This window comes from Meles meles, chromosome 19 (genome assembly GCF_922984935.1).
Source record: "Meles meles chromosome 19, mMelMel3.1 paternal haplotype, whole genome shotgun sequence".
NCBI lineage: Eukaryota > Metazoa > Chordata > Mammalia > Carnivora > Mustelidae > Meles > Meles meles.
The window spans coordinates 39,240,387-39,256,989 of record NC_060084.1 but is presented as its reverse complement, the minus strand read 5'-3'; the positions used below and the strand labels follow the sequence as shown (position 1 = coordinate 39,256,989).

At 48.1% G+C, this 16,603-nt stretch overlaps 1 protein-coding gene across 2 annotated transcripts in view; it reads left to right on the top strand.

The window, feature by feature from the left end:
• The first annotated feature begins 225 nt into the window (after nucleotides 1-225).
• The window catches only part of TSHZ3 (teashirt zinc finger homeobox 3), a 69,508-nt gene continuing 53,130 nt past the window's right edge, over nucleotides 226-16,603 (top strand). The window contains exon 1 of one of the 2 annotated variants that reach the window (XM_045987811.1): nucleotides 226-350. Coding sequence is in view for 1 of the 2 variants with exons in the window: in XM_045987809.1 (XP_045843765.1) it covers nucleotides 311-350 (40 nt within the window). In the remaining variant the exon portion in view is untranslated. The remainder of the gene's footprint in view (nucleotides 351-16,603) is intronic. The other variant, XM_045987809.1, reaches the window with a different exon arrangement.

Below are 16,603 nucleotides of genomic sequence, written 5' to 3'. Positions count from 1 at the left end.
CCTCCTCCTCCTCCTCCTTCACCACCTCCTCCTCCTCTGCCTCCTCCTCCCCCCGCGCTCCTCCCTCCCCGCGCCTCCCTCGCCCGCCCTCCTTCTTCCCTCCGCACGTTCGGGGATCGCGGCGGAGCGCGGAGAGGGGGGGACGCGGAGAGCCGGGGCGCAGCAGCATCCTGCGGGCGGCCGCTCTCCGGGGGGGAGGCTGTGAGCCGGCCCGCCTCGCCCCCCCGCGGGCCCGCCGCCCCTCCCTCCCTCTCCTCAGCCCGGCAGCGGCGGCGGCGGCGGCGGCAGTGGCAGTCGCCGGAGGAGCATCATGCCGAGGAGGAAGCAGCAGGCGCCCCGGCGCGCAGCAGGTACGAGCCGCTTCCCCTTCCTCCTCCTCTCCTCCGCCTCCTCTTCCTCTCGCCGCGGTGCGCCTCCGGCCGGCGGCGACCCCGCTCTTCGCCCCACTCCTCGCCCCTCTCCCTCTGCCCGCGCAGAGTAACTCCGGGGCGCCAAGCTCGCTCTCTGCTCTGCTCTCTGGGTGCGTGCGCCCGCCTCGCGTCCCAGGCGCCCCCCGGACGCCCCGCCGCGCTACCCTGCTGGGGCTCGCACCCACTTCAGGAGCCGCGCGCGCTCGGGGCTAACTGAAACGGGCTGGGTCCCTGCCCCTTCAGCTCTCCGGCTGAGGAGGGGATGGGAAGGAGCCCTCTTCGGTCTCTTTCTGTGGGGGGCGGGCGGGGTCACCTGAGTTCCCCGGGACACCTTCCGCGTCCTCCCGCGGCCGGCCGGCGGGGGACAGCCCGGTGTCTGCCGAGCGAAAGAGAGCCAGCGAATGAACGAGCGGGTCCCTTCGGCCACCTTACTGCTAATCCGATTGATTCTTCATTTATTGGGCCCAACGCGGGCAAGCGGTGGAAGCCAGAGCGCACAGGGTCTGGGTATTGTCAGATGACTGTCAAGTCAGTGTTAGATGCTGGCGTTCTCTGTATCCGTGTTTGTTTTCCCTTACCCCCACCCCCTCCTTCCACTGCTTCTCCCACCCTCATCTTCCCGTAGCACTTAGTTCTGGGACGTGTCTCTGTACTTTCACCCCCCCCCCCTTTTTTTTTGCCAGGAGTGTCAGCTCCTGTTAAGACTGAGCCGATTTTTTTTTTCCTCTTTTCTGGAAAAAGCATCATTGAAAACAAAACAAAACCCACACACATAACATTATTTTGCAATAATGTCAGTTGGGGGCATGTTGCCTAGAAGAAGGGTTTCTGGCCCTTTGCCACCCTTGATTTGATGACTGATTGATCGCCCGTCATGCTGCTGCCTTTGATCTATTCATTCCCAATAAACATCAATAAATCACTCGCAATGGTGAGGCCAAGCTCTGTGACGTCACTAGGGCCCTGTCAGTGCAACTTCGGGGATTTGGGACGGATTGCTGAGAGGACCACATATGGACGGGATGTATTTTGATATGAGTAACACTCAGAGGCACAGAGGTTCAGATGCTGCCTAAAGCCTGAACGGGAGGGTTCAGTGGTGGTTCATGTCTTGTCTTTTCTGTTCTTCTCTTTTGGTGGAAGAAGGGAGAGCAGAGGGCAGGGTCAGGGCATTGCCTGACTCCCTTCTTGGATGAAGATGTTGTGCCCATGCTGCCCCCGAGTGCCTGTGGCAGCTGTGGGGGTGACGGTGATGGTCATTGCCATCATGTGAGCCGACATTGGCCGTGGAGCTCACACATTGGCTGCACTCTGAACTGGAGTCTCCTTACACAGGGTCACGCAGAGGGAACGCTCTTTCTTCTCCCAGAAAATGTACTCTCTTGTTCGTATCTTAAGAAAATCCTCGAAGAAAACAGACGTGGTTTGGGGACATATAATTGCAGGTTTTGCTCTCTGTCTCAGTGTTGCCCAAATTTAGGAAGTTTGAAAATCCCCGCGGTGGTTCTAGGGAGGGTGCTGGCACTCAGGTCACCTCCTGGCTGATGCTTCTTGCCCATTCCACCTTCTCCTTTAAATTCCCAGCTCAAGCAATGAGCTTATCTACCCAAAATAAACTCTAAAAGTTTGGAGGACTCCTTCACAAAGTTGGGCAGTAGGAGTGTCTTGGGCTTCTTCCAGTCTTTTACATTTTTTCTTTCCCTTTTGGATGCACATTTTAAGGTATCTGTGTGCCTCAATCAAATGAACCATATGTGATTACATCTTTACATTTAGTTTAGAACTCTCTCTACGGTTGCTTCATCTTTTCTCCTGCACCTTGCCAATCTGAGACTCTTCTAGGATAACTTTCTGCTAAAAATGTTAGCGAAGGAGGAAATGCACTGTTGATTTTATTTATTTATTTATTTATTTAAAGCAACCTGTTCCCTAACCTTTTTGCACCTTTTAAAAAAACCAGCCAGGAAATCGCAGGTCAGTTAAGAAATATTCATTATATAAAAACTTGACTGCCCGGCTAATAGGAGATGGAAGAATGGTTTTGCTCTATCAAAATGACCCGTCAAAACGACTTTGTTTCATATTTGATTTAATTGTCTCTCTCCTGACAGGCACATTCATCAATAGCTTAATGGTCAATCAGAAGTTGGCAGCCTGAGTGCTTTCTTTCTTTCCCATACCCTGGTTTTGGATTTACTTTATCAGAATGCCTCTGCCTAATGGACGCATGAGGAGGGGGTGGAGAATGTCTGAAGGGCTACTTATTTAAGAAGAGGGGAGGGATGAAAAACAAAACAAAACAAAACAAAAAAACCAAAAGAAAAAAAAAACCGCTCCACATTTAGGCCATCGCTAAGTATGCACAGGCCAATAAGTGAACTGTCTGAGGTTTTTGTTTGTTGGTTGGTTTGGGTGCAGGAGAAACTTCCCATTTTTTTTTTTCCGTCCTGTTTTTAGTTCTCACAGCTGCAAGTTATAAGGTTCATGCCTGCTTTTGTGGCATCCTGGGAGTGATGACAAATTGATTGCTTTGCCCTGATAGAGAGTGGGAAAAAGAAAGATGTCTGCTGATTGGTAACTGGAAATCCAGTCCCCAGCAACCTTGAGAATACTCGAGAATTTTTTTTTTCCCCTCCAAACTGAAAGGTCCGCTCAGCCATAAAAAAAGAAAAGTTGTTTTGCCAGCTTCATTAGTGTTCACCTAATTAGCTGTAAACCTGATGGATTCCTGACAGCTTTAATGATTGGAGATGACAAGCTCGACGCAGTGTCATCCAGCAGAATTAGGTTTGCAGCTAGTTTGATGTAATCAAGTTGATATTACACAGTCCTGGCTGCCTTTAGTTGTGCATTAACTCAATTTTCTGCTGCAGGTGACAAATGGGCTTTGGTACCTGGATAATCATGTCATAGGAATTAGGGCCCTTTTAATGGTCTGGGGTAGAATAACAACCACAAAGGGCTGAGAGCTGGGAAGAGCGTGCAGACCTAGCACACAGGTGCATACAGTTTTCATATCTAGGCCAAATGTAACATTGCTCTCCAGAAGGCCAGAGCAGCCTCCAAGAATCCCTGAAAAGATGTATTTCTGTACTTTAGGATCTTTCTTTCTTTCTTTTTTCTTCTTCTTTTTCTTCTTCTTTTTTTTTTTTTTTTTTTTTTTGATAGAAATTATGCATGGCTTCCTCTCTGTTCTCAAAGGGAGAGAGACGTTTCTTCACCTGCTGAAGAGAAGCCTGGGCAGGAGTGTCTTTTCTTCAGGCGTGTCATTCCAAAGGGCCATACATTTTTTGCCGGCCAGATGTTTTTGCCTCAGAGGAGAAGGATTGGAGAGACCCGTATCCTTCAGGCGAAATGACCATTGTCCCTTGCTCGAAATAGGACTCTTACCTGGGTGTGATTTTTTTTTTTTTTTAAACAAGTATTGTTTGAAAATACCAGAAAACAAAAAACAAAAAAACGAGAGCAGTATCTCATAGCAGATAACATTTTATCCGTTCATATCCATTTTCTGGGGGAGGAGGTCTTTAAAATCTTTAAAAAAAAAAAAATTGCCTCAACTTGCAAAAAAAAAAAAAAAAAGTCCTCAGTGAACAACAACTTGCCATTGACCTTTTGAGTCTTAGTCGCTGAAAGAGAGTACTCTTCCAAGGAGTTCTTGGGTGGTCACATCAAGAGGGGAAACCTTGAAGCATCTTGATCTTTGTAAAAGTGTTTGGAACCCCTTAGGTTCTGTTGGTGTTCCAGATCACCGTGGGGCCCTGGGGGCACGGTAGGCTTGCAGTGGTAAGGCAGGGGGTGGTTCACAGCGCCTGTGGATGTGGGCTTGCCTAAAAGGTAGGGGCATGGTGCTGTCCATGTCTGGCCGTCCGGGCCTTGGTAAGGCTCATCCACACACGGGGCAGCTCCTCTTCTCTATCGGAGGCACGTGGAGCCTTCAGGAAGGCATTTTGGCCTTAGCCCTGGGAATGTGTTTGCTCTCAAGCTTGCTGCACATTTCTCCTTTGGACAGGTATTCTGCCCTGTAGCAAGGTGACAAGATGACTGGTTCAGGCTGCTCTGTGACCCATTCTCCCCACCCCCACCAATTTTTCTACAACATGGGAGGAACAATGCACCTTCTAAAAAGGAAAATCAAGAAGAGGAGGGAGAAAAACAAAGAGGGTGGGAGGCAAGACTATCCTCCTGGACATCTACCTAGGGGAGGGAATCTTCCAGAATCAGCTGCTGTACCCCCCATTATCTTGACAACTGTCAGTTAGGGCTTCAGTGCTCTCCAGGGCCACAGTTGATTGTGAGCGGTGATGTTGTCATTTTTGTTCTCTGCGTTGCCTTGAGCGCGCTCATGAGCGAGCGATAGTCAATAACTTGCGTACCAGCAGCTCTTCCCCAAATTGTCTCACACGCCTGCCTTTCCCCTCTTTTTACCAAAGATCGTTTTGCAAAGCGATTAGAACGAAAGGTGACTGTTCAGGGCCATGGGGACGCCCGGGAAAAGCCCAGGTGAGGTCCCAGAATCAAAGCCCTTCCTTCCTCTCCCCACGCCCCCCCCCCACTCCTGAGGTTTCTGGAAGGAGAAGGATCACCTTCTTGAGGGCAAAGTTCCTGCACTATTTTGGGGCCGGGGGCTTCCCCTTCTGCCCTGGTGGTGACAAAGCCAGGCTGGGGCGAGGGCTGCAGTCCCAGGCAGGGGAGCAGGAGGGACAGGAGCAGAGTCCCTGTCCTGGTGTACAACAGCCATGTTCATCCAGGGACATGAGCAGGTCACAGTTATTCTGAGTGCAGATTGTGAGGCTTTTCTGCCGGCCCATTCTTATTCCTGCCTATCACTGGACAAACTATAAAAATAGCTTTGGTCCGGTAGTAAAAAAATTTAAAAATAAATAAATAAAAGAAGGAAGAAAGAAAAGAAAAATAAAAAAGAAGTAGGGTGTGTGTCCCCCCCCCCCCCCGCTTCTGTGTTGGTGTGCTGCCCAGTTAGGTCGATGGGCCTTTCTTTCAAAGAAGCTGTCTTCTAACACTCCTATAGCATTTTTCCCACAGCCCATGGAGAGAAACGGCAGCCCAGAGCGGTGCCATCTCTTACCCCGGACCCTCTCAGGTGTTCACGGCGGCGTGTGTGTGTGTGTGTGTGTGTGTGTGTGTGTGTGTGTGTATTTTAGTTATGCTCCAAATTGCGGTTTCTCTGTCTGAAGTTAAAAATGAAAGGTGAATACAATATATTGTATTTGGTAACAATGATATGGACTGGTACATCTAGACAGATAATGTGCAGTTGTAATTAGACTCAATAGACAGGCAGTCATTTTTAAATTCTTTGACACATGCATAAAATAGTCATATAATAAGATAAGATGACAATTTTATGTTAGGTTGATAAAGTGTCCCGATACATGCATTTAAATGTCTGTAAGCCTTTAAAAAAAATCCAGACAGATTAATTCTAGTTTCCAGTATTTGCAGTTAGTCATTAAATTAATTTTTAAATCCTACTAAACAATGGCTATGAATATTTTTTTTTCTTCTAGTTTTTTATCTTTTTAATTTTTTTTACCTGAATTGCAAGGAACAGATACATAGACTTGGTAGCTTTCTCTAATTTTTCAACATTGGTAAACAATTATATTTGATGTGGATCTGAAAATTCAGTTTACTGTTTGTAACTAGAATAATGCTATGCATTTTTGGAAATTAAAAAAAAAAAGGGAGAGACAGTAATAGAGCCTAATCTGCTTACGACCACTTGCATGAACAACTGTCACACTCTAGGTTTAGGAATCTTTATTAGAAAGATTACATAGTGTCCTTGACCAAATATTGAATATTTTATAAGCCCCATTTAAAAAAGAAGACATTTCAAGCACATACACTTGATTTGATCAGCACTTAGATTCTTGGATTTAATTACTTTCAATTCTGTAAATTATTTTAATATTTCAACAAGAGTGGCCCAAGAGATGTATTGGGGGGAGAGGCATTTCTCTAAAGGTCACGTTACCTGGACTTTTTCCATCATCTTCTTACCTTGTTTTCTCAGATGTGCAAAGGTGTGGCTCTTGAAGAATAATTTCAATTTGTTTGGGCTTAATGATAAATTATTAATTCATACTGTCAGGGCACATGTTATTAATTATGACTGTGTTTTCTTCATCCAGAACAGCTGTTGGGGAAACAGTGTAAGTTCAGATTGTCTTCAGGGGGAGGGCGCCAAAGCAAGGAACTTACCAACTCCTTGTCATCATATTCTTGGTCCCCTTGCTTTGGGAAGAAAACATAGCAGGGTGTGGAGTTCAGGGGAGAGGGAAACTACTCATTCTCAACCAAGAGGGGCACTGGCAAATGCTAGCTAATGTCCATTTTTTTTTTGAAAAGCAAGCCTAACTCTCAATGCTTTATGAATTCAGCTGGGATTCTGAAGGTGGTACCTGGCCCCTTCCCAAGTCCAGGTTTGGATTGGCTGCCCTCTTCATCCCACCAGTGCTTCTTGTTTTCTTCTTAGTCTTTGGTAGACCAGAAGGTCGTGGCCACAAGTCTGTAGTGACAGAAAGCAAAATACTCTGAGTGCTTGTTTGTTCCCCAAACTGGAACCCGTCCTTAATGGAGGGCAAAGCGCTGTTTGGTAATATACGTGAAATGACTCAAATTCATTTACTTTTGATTTTTCCATTCCCATCATTAAATCTAGTCCTGTGTATTCAGTTTCCTCTGAGTTCTTTGAGAAATGCATGTTGCATAAAATAGGCAATTTTTAATGAACAATTTAATGTAAATGGGTTTTGAATTTAAATTAATATTAATGAAGCCTTGAGTGAATTTATTTTGCATACGTAAAGACTTGTAAGTCTTTCACCCATGTGCTTTCTCCTTTATGTAGTAACATTGGTTGGGTGGATTAACTAGCGCCTTTTAAAGATTTACACTTAAAAAAATGAAATTGATTTTATATGTCCAATAGCACCAACATATTATTAGGCAAAGGTGTTACTTAGCTTAAAGAAAATATACCTCATTTCCTATTAAACCTCTCAGTTTCCATTACCCTGTTCTTCCTGCAAGCTGCCGTTGCTTTGGCATTTGCTGCTGGGGGAAATACATACCAACAATAGTTAGTACAGTCAAGATGCTTTCTTTCTTTGGCTTACCTCTAATGCATTATGTATCCTGGAATGACGGGAAGTTCTGTAATTAATTCTGTTAGATGTAATTGCTATAATCACTTTGATGTTACACATAATAAAGGTAATATGGTAAGCACATAAAAAATATAAACACCTTATTGTAACACTACTAGTAAAATTCCTTCTCGTCAAGTCAGCTTTATAGACAAGTGTCCTTAACTCGTTTTGGTCATAGGTGACCATTTATCGGAGCCGTATTCATTGATATTCCAAAGGAGAGTCATTTATTGGAAGGGATGGGCCTTGTCTTGGGGAGATCTCCAAGCTGGTTGCCTAGGAATCTTAATGCCCTTTTCCTTAAAGATGTGGCTAATTAGAAAAGGTGACCATTCTCTTCTGTAGAGGAGAGAGGGAAGCGCTCCGGAAACCGCCACGGAACGAGGTAAGAGGAGGGTGGCCTAGGAGGGGAAGACCTGCTCCGAGAAGAGTGATAGCAGGGGTTTCAGATCAAAAGAGGCGTTGTTCTGAAGGTTTTCTCATGGTGTGGGATTATGGGAAGTGTGTGTGTGCATGTGTGCGCGCGTGCGTGCGTGTGTGTGTGTATGTGTGTGTGTGAGAGCGGGCGGGCGAGAGCACGTTCGAGCGTGTGCTCATGGGTAACAGAGAAGGCCACCTTGCTGTAAGTGCAGGGACATTCGTCCAGAATAAAGGCTTTCTTGCCACTACTGTTATTATTCTCCACCTTTCACAGGGGACCTTGGGGGCCATGCCTAACTGTGGCACCGTGTGCCAAGGAGTTTGGCTGCGATTGCCTGTTGGACAGAACCTAGGCAGGATTTGAGAACTGTCCCCAAGCCTTGGTGCACCTACCCTGGATGCAGGCCAGCATAGGACGGGAGAGAACTTTGCCTGAGACCCCGTGCACATAATCCTCGTGGGAGGTTTCCAAACATGTGTCAATTATTCTTGCCAGGGTTTCAGGAGGTGGGGAATGTGGTGGCTGAAGAAGCATGTCATTTGATTTTTTTTTTTTCTTCCCTCCGTGGTTATCCTGGAGTCGGTTTGACTTCTGTCCCCAACTGCACCCTGTCCCGTGTGCTGCAGAGGTCATGAAGCCTCATGACCCAGAGTTGGCTTTACAGTCAGGATGGGAATCCTCCACACTCGTATTTTATTTTGCAGTGTGTCGTAAGCGCTAAGCACATGAATCAGTCATACACAGAAATCAAATGAGAGAAAGTGTACGTGTGAGAGGGGGTGCCAGAGTCTCTTTGGAGGAAGATCAGGGTGTGTTTTCAGATGGTGGTCAGATGGACAGTGACAGCCATGAGTCCCCAGACCGTGCCCTGGGCCTGCAGAGCCGGGTCTGGCCCTGGCCGTGGCTCTGGTCAGCTGGGCACAGGCCAGGCCAGGGGAGAGCAGGGTGCTGATGCAGAAGGCCTGGCGGGGCCTGCCTCCTGGGCGCTGGGCCCACGGCATCCTGCCTGCCAGGTAAGAGGGTCCTCCTGGCTGGGCCCTTGGCCCGGCTGCAGCCAGGCCGGGCCATCAGCCCTCCTGCGGTGAGCTGGGCTGGTTTTGATGGTGAAGATGATAAAAGGTCTGAGAACTCCATAGGCCCCTGTAATCAGGGCCAGCACTGACATCCTTCTCAAATTTGACAGCTTCTTCCTTTTCTCTTCTCACAGCCAAGCCTTTCTCAACCGAATTTCCCCGCCCTCCCCCCCTCCCCTCCCTCCCTCTCTCCCTGCCGCCGCTCACCCCTTCCCTCCCTCTTCTTTCTGTGTGCGTCTCTCCTGTTTCATGTTCTTGATCAGTCTCAGATGCCTGGAATTATTTTTTTTCGGGCGGGAGGGGGAGTGTTGCTTTAGGTTTGTGGGTTGGGCAGGTGTGAGAGGAAGTCTGTGTTTTTTTTTTTTTTCTTTTTCTTTTTCTTTTTTTTCTTTTCTTTTTTTTTTTTTTTTTGTACTGTAGGCCTGTTGCTAATTAATGTTCCTCCATAAGATTCTGTCGGAGTTGAGTAATGTTTTTGATCTTTATGCCTGATAACTGCATACTTAATGAGATTTCAAAGCTGTGAGTGCAGCTCCCTACAATTATTGACAGATGCCTTTTCTTTGCCATTGGGTTCAGCTTCATAAATCCTCTTGCCGTAATGAGGTTCAGCAGTGCCACCCTGGCAGTGAGCTAATGAAAGGGGGGAGGGTGAAGCGGCTCATGGCTGTCTGACACATTTTTTTCCTTTAAAATTTACTATGCAGATGTCAAGCTGCGGGACGATTACTTCAAACATGCTAATTTTTATCTTGCTTTTGTGTCAGCCCTTTGCCATTAAAAAATAAATAAATAAAAGGACGAACCTTACTCTCCACTGGATTTCTTTTTCTTTCTCCCCCCCCCCTTCCCAAGTCACATTTTTAATAACCCACAGTGTATGACTGCTAGGGACTTTGACACCCGTGTGGCCTTTTCCAGGTATTGGGGGCAGAACCTTGCTGGGCCCCCCCCTTTTCTTTCTTTCTTTCTTTCTTTTCTTTTTCTTTTCTTTTTTCTTTTTTTTTTTTTTTTTTTTTTGCCATTGGAAGGGCACTGGGAGGATAAAGTACGATTTCCCCCGGCCTCCCATCAGCCTGCCCTAAGTATGCACTTGAAACGTCGGAGAATTCATTTCAGAGTTCTGGAACTAAATCCTGGTGGAGAAGAGCTGCACCATGCCAAACAGTCGATTTCCTTTTCAGCGGAGTCATACATCACTGACCCACCCTTCCCTCCTGACAGAATGACATATGTCATTTATCATATGGGCCCCAGCCAGACGACGGGGAGGGGAGGGAAGCCCAGTCCATGTGATGCTCTCTCCTCCTCCCAGTCCTGTACCGTTGGCTTGCAGAGAGAGGCTGCTGATTTGGCGAGAGGGACAGGGAGGAGGGAGGAGAGGCAGGGGCGAGGAGAGGCGAGAGCCTGCTCCGTGTGCGGATGGCTGTCTGGGTGTGTGGCGTGGCGGGCGCGAGATTGGCAGAGGCACGGAAGAGGTTATGTTCTTTCATATTATCTGCTAAACCACACTGTTCAGCCTTTGACGCTCTTCTGACTCTCCCCCCCCGCAATTCCTCTTTTCCTTCCGTTTTTTTCCCTTTGGTAGTCGAGGAACACAGCAGCCACAGCCGAGCAGGGCTGACAGGTATCATTCAAGCCACCCTGGCTTGTGAGGGGTAGGAATGAATCTCGGGGCTCCTGGCTTCACATGATTCAAACATGCGTTATTGAAGATGGATGTTCCTTAAGGAAAGATTGATGGTGGATGCTGGGCTCAGGGTGCCATTTATCATTTTGAATATTATTTAGACTTGCCGTGTAAACCTGTAACTTGAGAGTCGGACGAGCTGGAGCAGGGTAGGGGCCTGTGTGTGTGTGTGTGTGTGTGTGTGTGTGTGTCCATCGATTGGCCTTGGGTTCTCATTGCTGCTGACCAGACAGGAGCCCTCCCATTTACAATATGGAAGACACACACACACCCTGCCCCCCCCCCCAAAATAAATAGGAAGGGGGGAGAGATTTTAATTTTGAATAATTTCCAAGGACATTCTTCCAAGGGAAAAAATGAAGGATCTGTGATTTACACTAAAGCCAACAAGCAACTTCTCTCTCTCTCTCTCTCTCTCTCCTCTCCCTTCCCCCAACAGAGGCAGTCACGTACGAAACATTAAAATATAAACAGGACCATAGTTGCCAAAGCCAGGACCCTTGCCTGATTTTTTAAACTCTGTGACATGCTTTAAAAAAAAAAAGAATCTGTATCTGAAAAGCATAGCACAATATAACTATTCAAAAAAGACTGGTTGGCTTGGTTAGCAGTGTGAGGATGAAGAAACAGACTTCCACGTCTCGGGAATATTTCAGATAAAAAATGATCTTTTGTGGCTCCCTGCCCCTGCTCCCAGCGGCCTCCTCCCCTTTTGTGTCTGCACTCTGTCCCCCTCACAGGCCCCAGCAGACCCCCACCAGGACTGATGTGGACAGCTGTTTCCAGGCCTCTCCACGGGGCCGGCTAATCACTTCTGTTTCTTTTGCACCCTTGAGCTCTGCTCCGGGACACCCCCACCTACTGGAAGTAGTTAGGGACGCAGGCTGGCTTAGGGATGGAGCCCCCAGCTGCTGGGAGAATCAGCGCGAGCCAGCCTGGCTGCCTGTTCTACTGCGGAGGCCTCGGCTGCCTGCTTTCCCGGTGGAGAAAGGAAAAGAAACCGCTGGCCTTCCTGCTCCGGTCTCCTCCGCCAGGAGAGCCCCGATAGTGCAAATTTAATTGGCAGGCATTCTATTAAATATGTGACTTTATTTGGGTCTGCTAATTAAATTTAGGGCTCCTTGTATGGCTTAGAGTGTGGACATTAATTTAAAAAATTGATGGGACAGAAAGTTAGGCTGCGGTCGTTTTTTATCTAAAGAAATGAGAATCTGGAATTGGCGGAAGGGCTTGGATGTTCCTATCTTGCATCTCTTGCTGCTTCTGGGACAAACTTTTCCCTGACATGTAGAAAGCCTGCATCTACCACTAACAGGAGAGACGCGGAAAGGTGGCTTGTTCACTCACCGAGTCCAGGCAACTTTGTGTGTGTGTGTGTGTGTGTGTGTGTGTGTTTATTTTGAAATAACTTTATCAGCCTCCCAGCGCCTTGCACAAGAGAATCACTTAGGATTCACTTTTAGGTGTTGCCCAGCTGATGCCAAAAATTGGGTAGAATCCGATTTATATTCTTGGTTGGTGCCTGGACTTGCGTTTGACTGTAAAAAGATGATACTGTTTCTCACTGAGACTTCATGGAAGAAAGGAAAACTTTGGTCCTCTGCCCTTGCACTTGGCCGCTGTTGGAGGAAATTGGGAGTACAAGTGCCCATTTGCAGGAACAACTGTAAACACACCTTTAATACAAACGGCATCCTCCCATTTTTACCGATTAGAAAAACTTTGCTATTAATGGGTGCAAAGTCCATTTCAGGTATAATTGGTAAGGAACGGAGTGCACTCATGGGAAGAAACCTTGTTTTGTTTTTTGTTCGCTTTCCTTCTTATCCCCTTTTCTCAGTTTTATGGCTGGAGACATGATTTATTGCAGCCATCCATCTTGGGGGTTCATCCATCACACCCGGGTTGCTAGGAGATTGTGGCAGCAGCTGTTTGCTCTGAATCAGACAGAAAAGTTGTCAATCATCAAAGGCAGGTGAATAGCATTAGAAACACGCTATTGTCAGACGGAATAATTAATCAAAGAGAGAAAAGATAATTAAAAAGATATGACCCTTGCAAGTACTTGCTCTGGGTTGCCTGGAAAAAAAAGAGAGAGAGAGAGAGAGAGAAAGAAAGAAAGAAAGAAAAACTGCCTGGTCTTTTCTAGACACTTAAGCAGCTGAGAGCAGATAAAATATGTACTCGGCAGTGCATAGTTTTTAATTAATTGAAAAAGGTTCAACATTCAAAGACGATGCTGGAAAAAAGTCCGATTATGAGCAGAAGTCATATTTATTGTTTGCATGAAGGGCTTGACACAGAGTTCTAACTTTCTGTCACAGAGGTCCGGCTTCCCTGGCTGGAGGAGGCACGGGCTGGGGTCTTCAGGTAACATCCCTGCTTCTGTCCTCTGGGCCACCCCCAGCTGTCACGCTAGGCTCTTGGGGAGAGCCTCAGACCGGAGGGGCCCTGCTGACCTGGACCACATGTCCTTCCCCAGTTCTGCTGGGTTGGAACTGAATTTCTTTGATAAGACAAGATTTTTTTTTTTTTTTTTTTTTTAAGAAGGGAGAAGGCTTGGCAAGCAGGCCACACGGTCTACCTACAGGCTGCGTGGAGAGCTCTGGAGCAGCTCACCTGCCTGGGAACATGCTCCAAAGAGCACATGCTCTGGGTTCCCGAAGGAGCATTTGTAATCCACCTTGGGGTGGCTCCACAAAGCACATCGGTGACTTCCGTCCCCAGTGATAACCTGGCATCCCGTTCTGAGGAGACCCTCCTTGTGAACAGTCTGGAAATAATTTTGGGTGCCCATTTCAGTCTCAAAAATATTCATAGATGAGGAAGTCATCCTTGCCTTTTCTGAAGCTGAAATATTCTGGAGAAATTGGAAAACGTATTAAAGACTAGATAGAAAGTGGCATATCTGGAGTTGCTTTTCAGTTAAATATGCCGCAAGCCCTGAAACAGATCTACTCTTTTATTTTTGGATACTATGCTTGATTTTTCACACCATTCTCTTCCCAAAGAATAGCAGGACTACTAAAATTAGCAGGAGGAAAAAAGGCTTGAATATTAGAATTCATGAGAAGGAAGAAAGCGGCGCTTTTTTAGTTGGGACGCCGCGTTCAGGGTGCACCCGATGGGAACACGGGGAACTCCATCCCTCCGCTCCCCGCATGCGACAGCCCTGCGGATTTCTTGTGGGGCATCCCAAGGGAGTCCCCGGGGCTGCACCCCCGGGGTGTGACGTCTTTCTTCTTCCGTAGTGCACTGGGAGCCCCCTAGGGGTGACATGACAGTGGCCTTTTGGGGTGTGTGTGTGAGAGAGAGAGAGACAGAGAGAGACCCAGAGAAGAAAAAGCACCTGCCAGATTTCCTGGAGCCCCTGCAGTGGTCTCACCTGTTGAGGTGGCTGGAGGAAGCATTGCTATTCAGAACTTGACCTCCGGGGAACAGATGACTTTGACTTCTGCTTGCTACCTGGGTCCTTGAGCCAGTGTCCCTTCATGGCCTTCTGAGTTCTCCAGTCACACTCGGAGTTTCCTGATTTCCTAGCAGTTGTACTTGAAGGTTGACATTTTCCTGGGCCGTGCCTGTTCATAACCCGCAAGGGACTGTGGGGCCGGGACTGTCGACTGGGGACGGCCTGGCCCGGGCTTGGGCGCCTCCCTGAGATGTCAGGTAATTCCTCTCGGCCCTCTTAAGAGAAATTCTTACAGTTGTCATCTCCCCGTTACAGATAATTGCTGAGAAAGCACGTTGCCTAATGTCAACCAAGACGATTCCAAAATGTGGCGGCTCATCAGGGGAGGGCAGAGGAAGCGAGATCCCTGGGAACCACATTTATGGTAGATTTATGAAATCGCAGGTAAAAAACATCAACCTTCAGTGCTAGTGAAATCAGGTTGAAATTTGCTTCCCCTTAAAAAAGGAAAAAAAAAAAAGGTCGGGGGTGTGTAGGAAAGTCTTTACGTTTTGAAAAGTTCATGCAGGTCATTTTTAGGGGGACTGTGGTGAGGATGCGATGCTTCTTCCTGTTCTCCCAGGTAACCCTTGGCATCCGTTTTTAAGCGTCCCACAAAATAAATGGGAGGCCGAGGACCCTGGGGGGGAGGGAAGAGCACCTCGGTCATTCTTTAGAGGAGGTTTTGGTTTTGCGAGTGTACATTTTGGCCACAATTGGAGTGTCTCTGTCCCTGGATTATTGCTTCTATGAGAAGCAAGGGGAAACACAAAGGGGTCGCCCGTGTCTCCGGGGTCATACCAGGATAGAGCCACCATACTCCAAGTCACGTCACGGCAAGACATCGTGGGACTCCACCAGCCCCCACGTCCACGTGATAGCCGAGTGTTTTATCCAGGGGACGCGCATGTCCCTCCTGCAGTTCCACGAGACAAGGTTACCTGGAAGTCGTTTCGGGTTTTCTCAGCTCAGGTGCCAGAGATGCAGAGCAGACCTGGCCCCGACCCTCGGCTGCTGCTGGAAGCCTTAAGATAGACCATGGCTTGGTGGGGGTGGTGGTGGGGGGAGCCCAGCCCAGATTAACCAGTGTGATTCTCTGGAGGTAAAGATGTTCTAAATAATGCTTAAAAGACCCCAGAACACCAAAGATGGAGTTGTCATGACTCCTCTGCCTAACAGAAACTTTGGAAGGGGCAGGGTGGGGGGGGGGGGGGGAGGGCAAGGATTCCTTTTTGGAGGAGGAGAAGACCCTTTACCAGAACTTTCCACGTGGTGCAGTGTCTCCCCCCACCCCGGCCCCCCGCCCTTGGCTTCCATTTCCTGCCTTTGTTTTTGCTCTAGGCCTATAGTAAAATGGCTCTTCCATATATATTAGCGAATTCTCCATCGCTGTAATGTATGAGGTGGCGGTAGTATTATTTTCTCGAGCTTTTCTGTATAAAATAGTAAGGCAGTACGGACGCTCTGCTACGTGACCGAGGTTCCTACTGAGATGGTTAGGTGAATAAGTAATAGAACAAACACGTAGTCAGCTGGGCAGAGGAAAATAAATAAAATAACAGCATGTTCTTGGTTCTTGGAGCCATGCAACACGAGTCTGTTCAAATTGGGTCCTGGAGCTCCAGACTTTCTGAGGCGGTGTGGGCGGGGAGGGAGAAAGGTATTATTTGGAAACACATGTACTCATTCCTTGGGAAAGAAGTGAAGTATTTAACATTTCTCCAAGAAAAACATCTTTCATTACTTGACGTGTTCTGCGGTAATGATTTTTCAGTTCAACAAACAAGTACTTATTAGCGTTCGTGCGGGAACCTGGCCGAGGTGGATGGCAGGGCCATTTTTAACGGGAACTCGATGGCCCAGGTGAAGGGAGCCTGGCCCGTCACAGGTGGTCCCGGGGCTAGCTCGCTGGCCGTCCGGGGCGGGGGACGGGGGCGGGGGCATGGCCTGCGGCTTGGGCCACACAGGGTTGCAGGTTCTGCTCCTGCGTGCCCTCTGAGCTCAGCCCTGTGGCCTGTGGGTGCCAAGGTGGGAGGAAATTGGGAAGGTGTTTTTTTGTGTGTGTTTGGTGGCGAACGGCACATTCGGTGGTACTGGATGGTTTAAAAGAGAGATAGCATGTCAGGGGTTTAGCCAAGGATTTGCTGGGTAAGGGACCTGTTTGGGTTAGAGTTAGTAAGAGGGAGGGAGAGCCCTGTGGGCTTCTGTGCTGGTCCAGTGGGGCTGCCCTTCCCCTGCACCTCCCCATCCCGTGCACCTCCTCTGGCTTGAAGGGAAGGGGCTCCTGTGCCCCCTGGTAGCATCTTCTGGATTTGGAGAGTGTTGAGAGGGCAGCTGCTGTGCTCTGGGCTCTGTCTGGACGGGGGCAGCGGGGGAGAATGCGCTG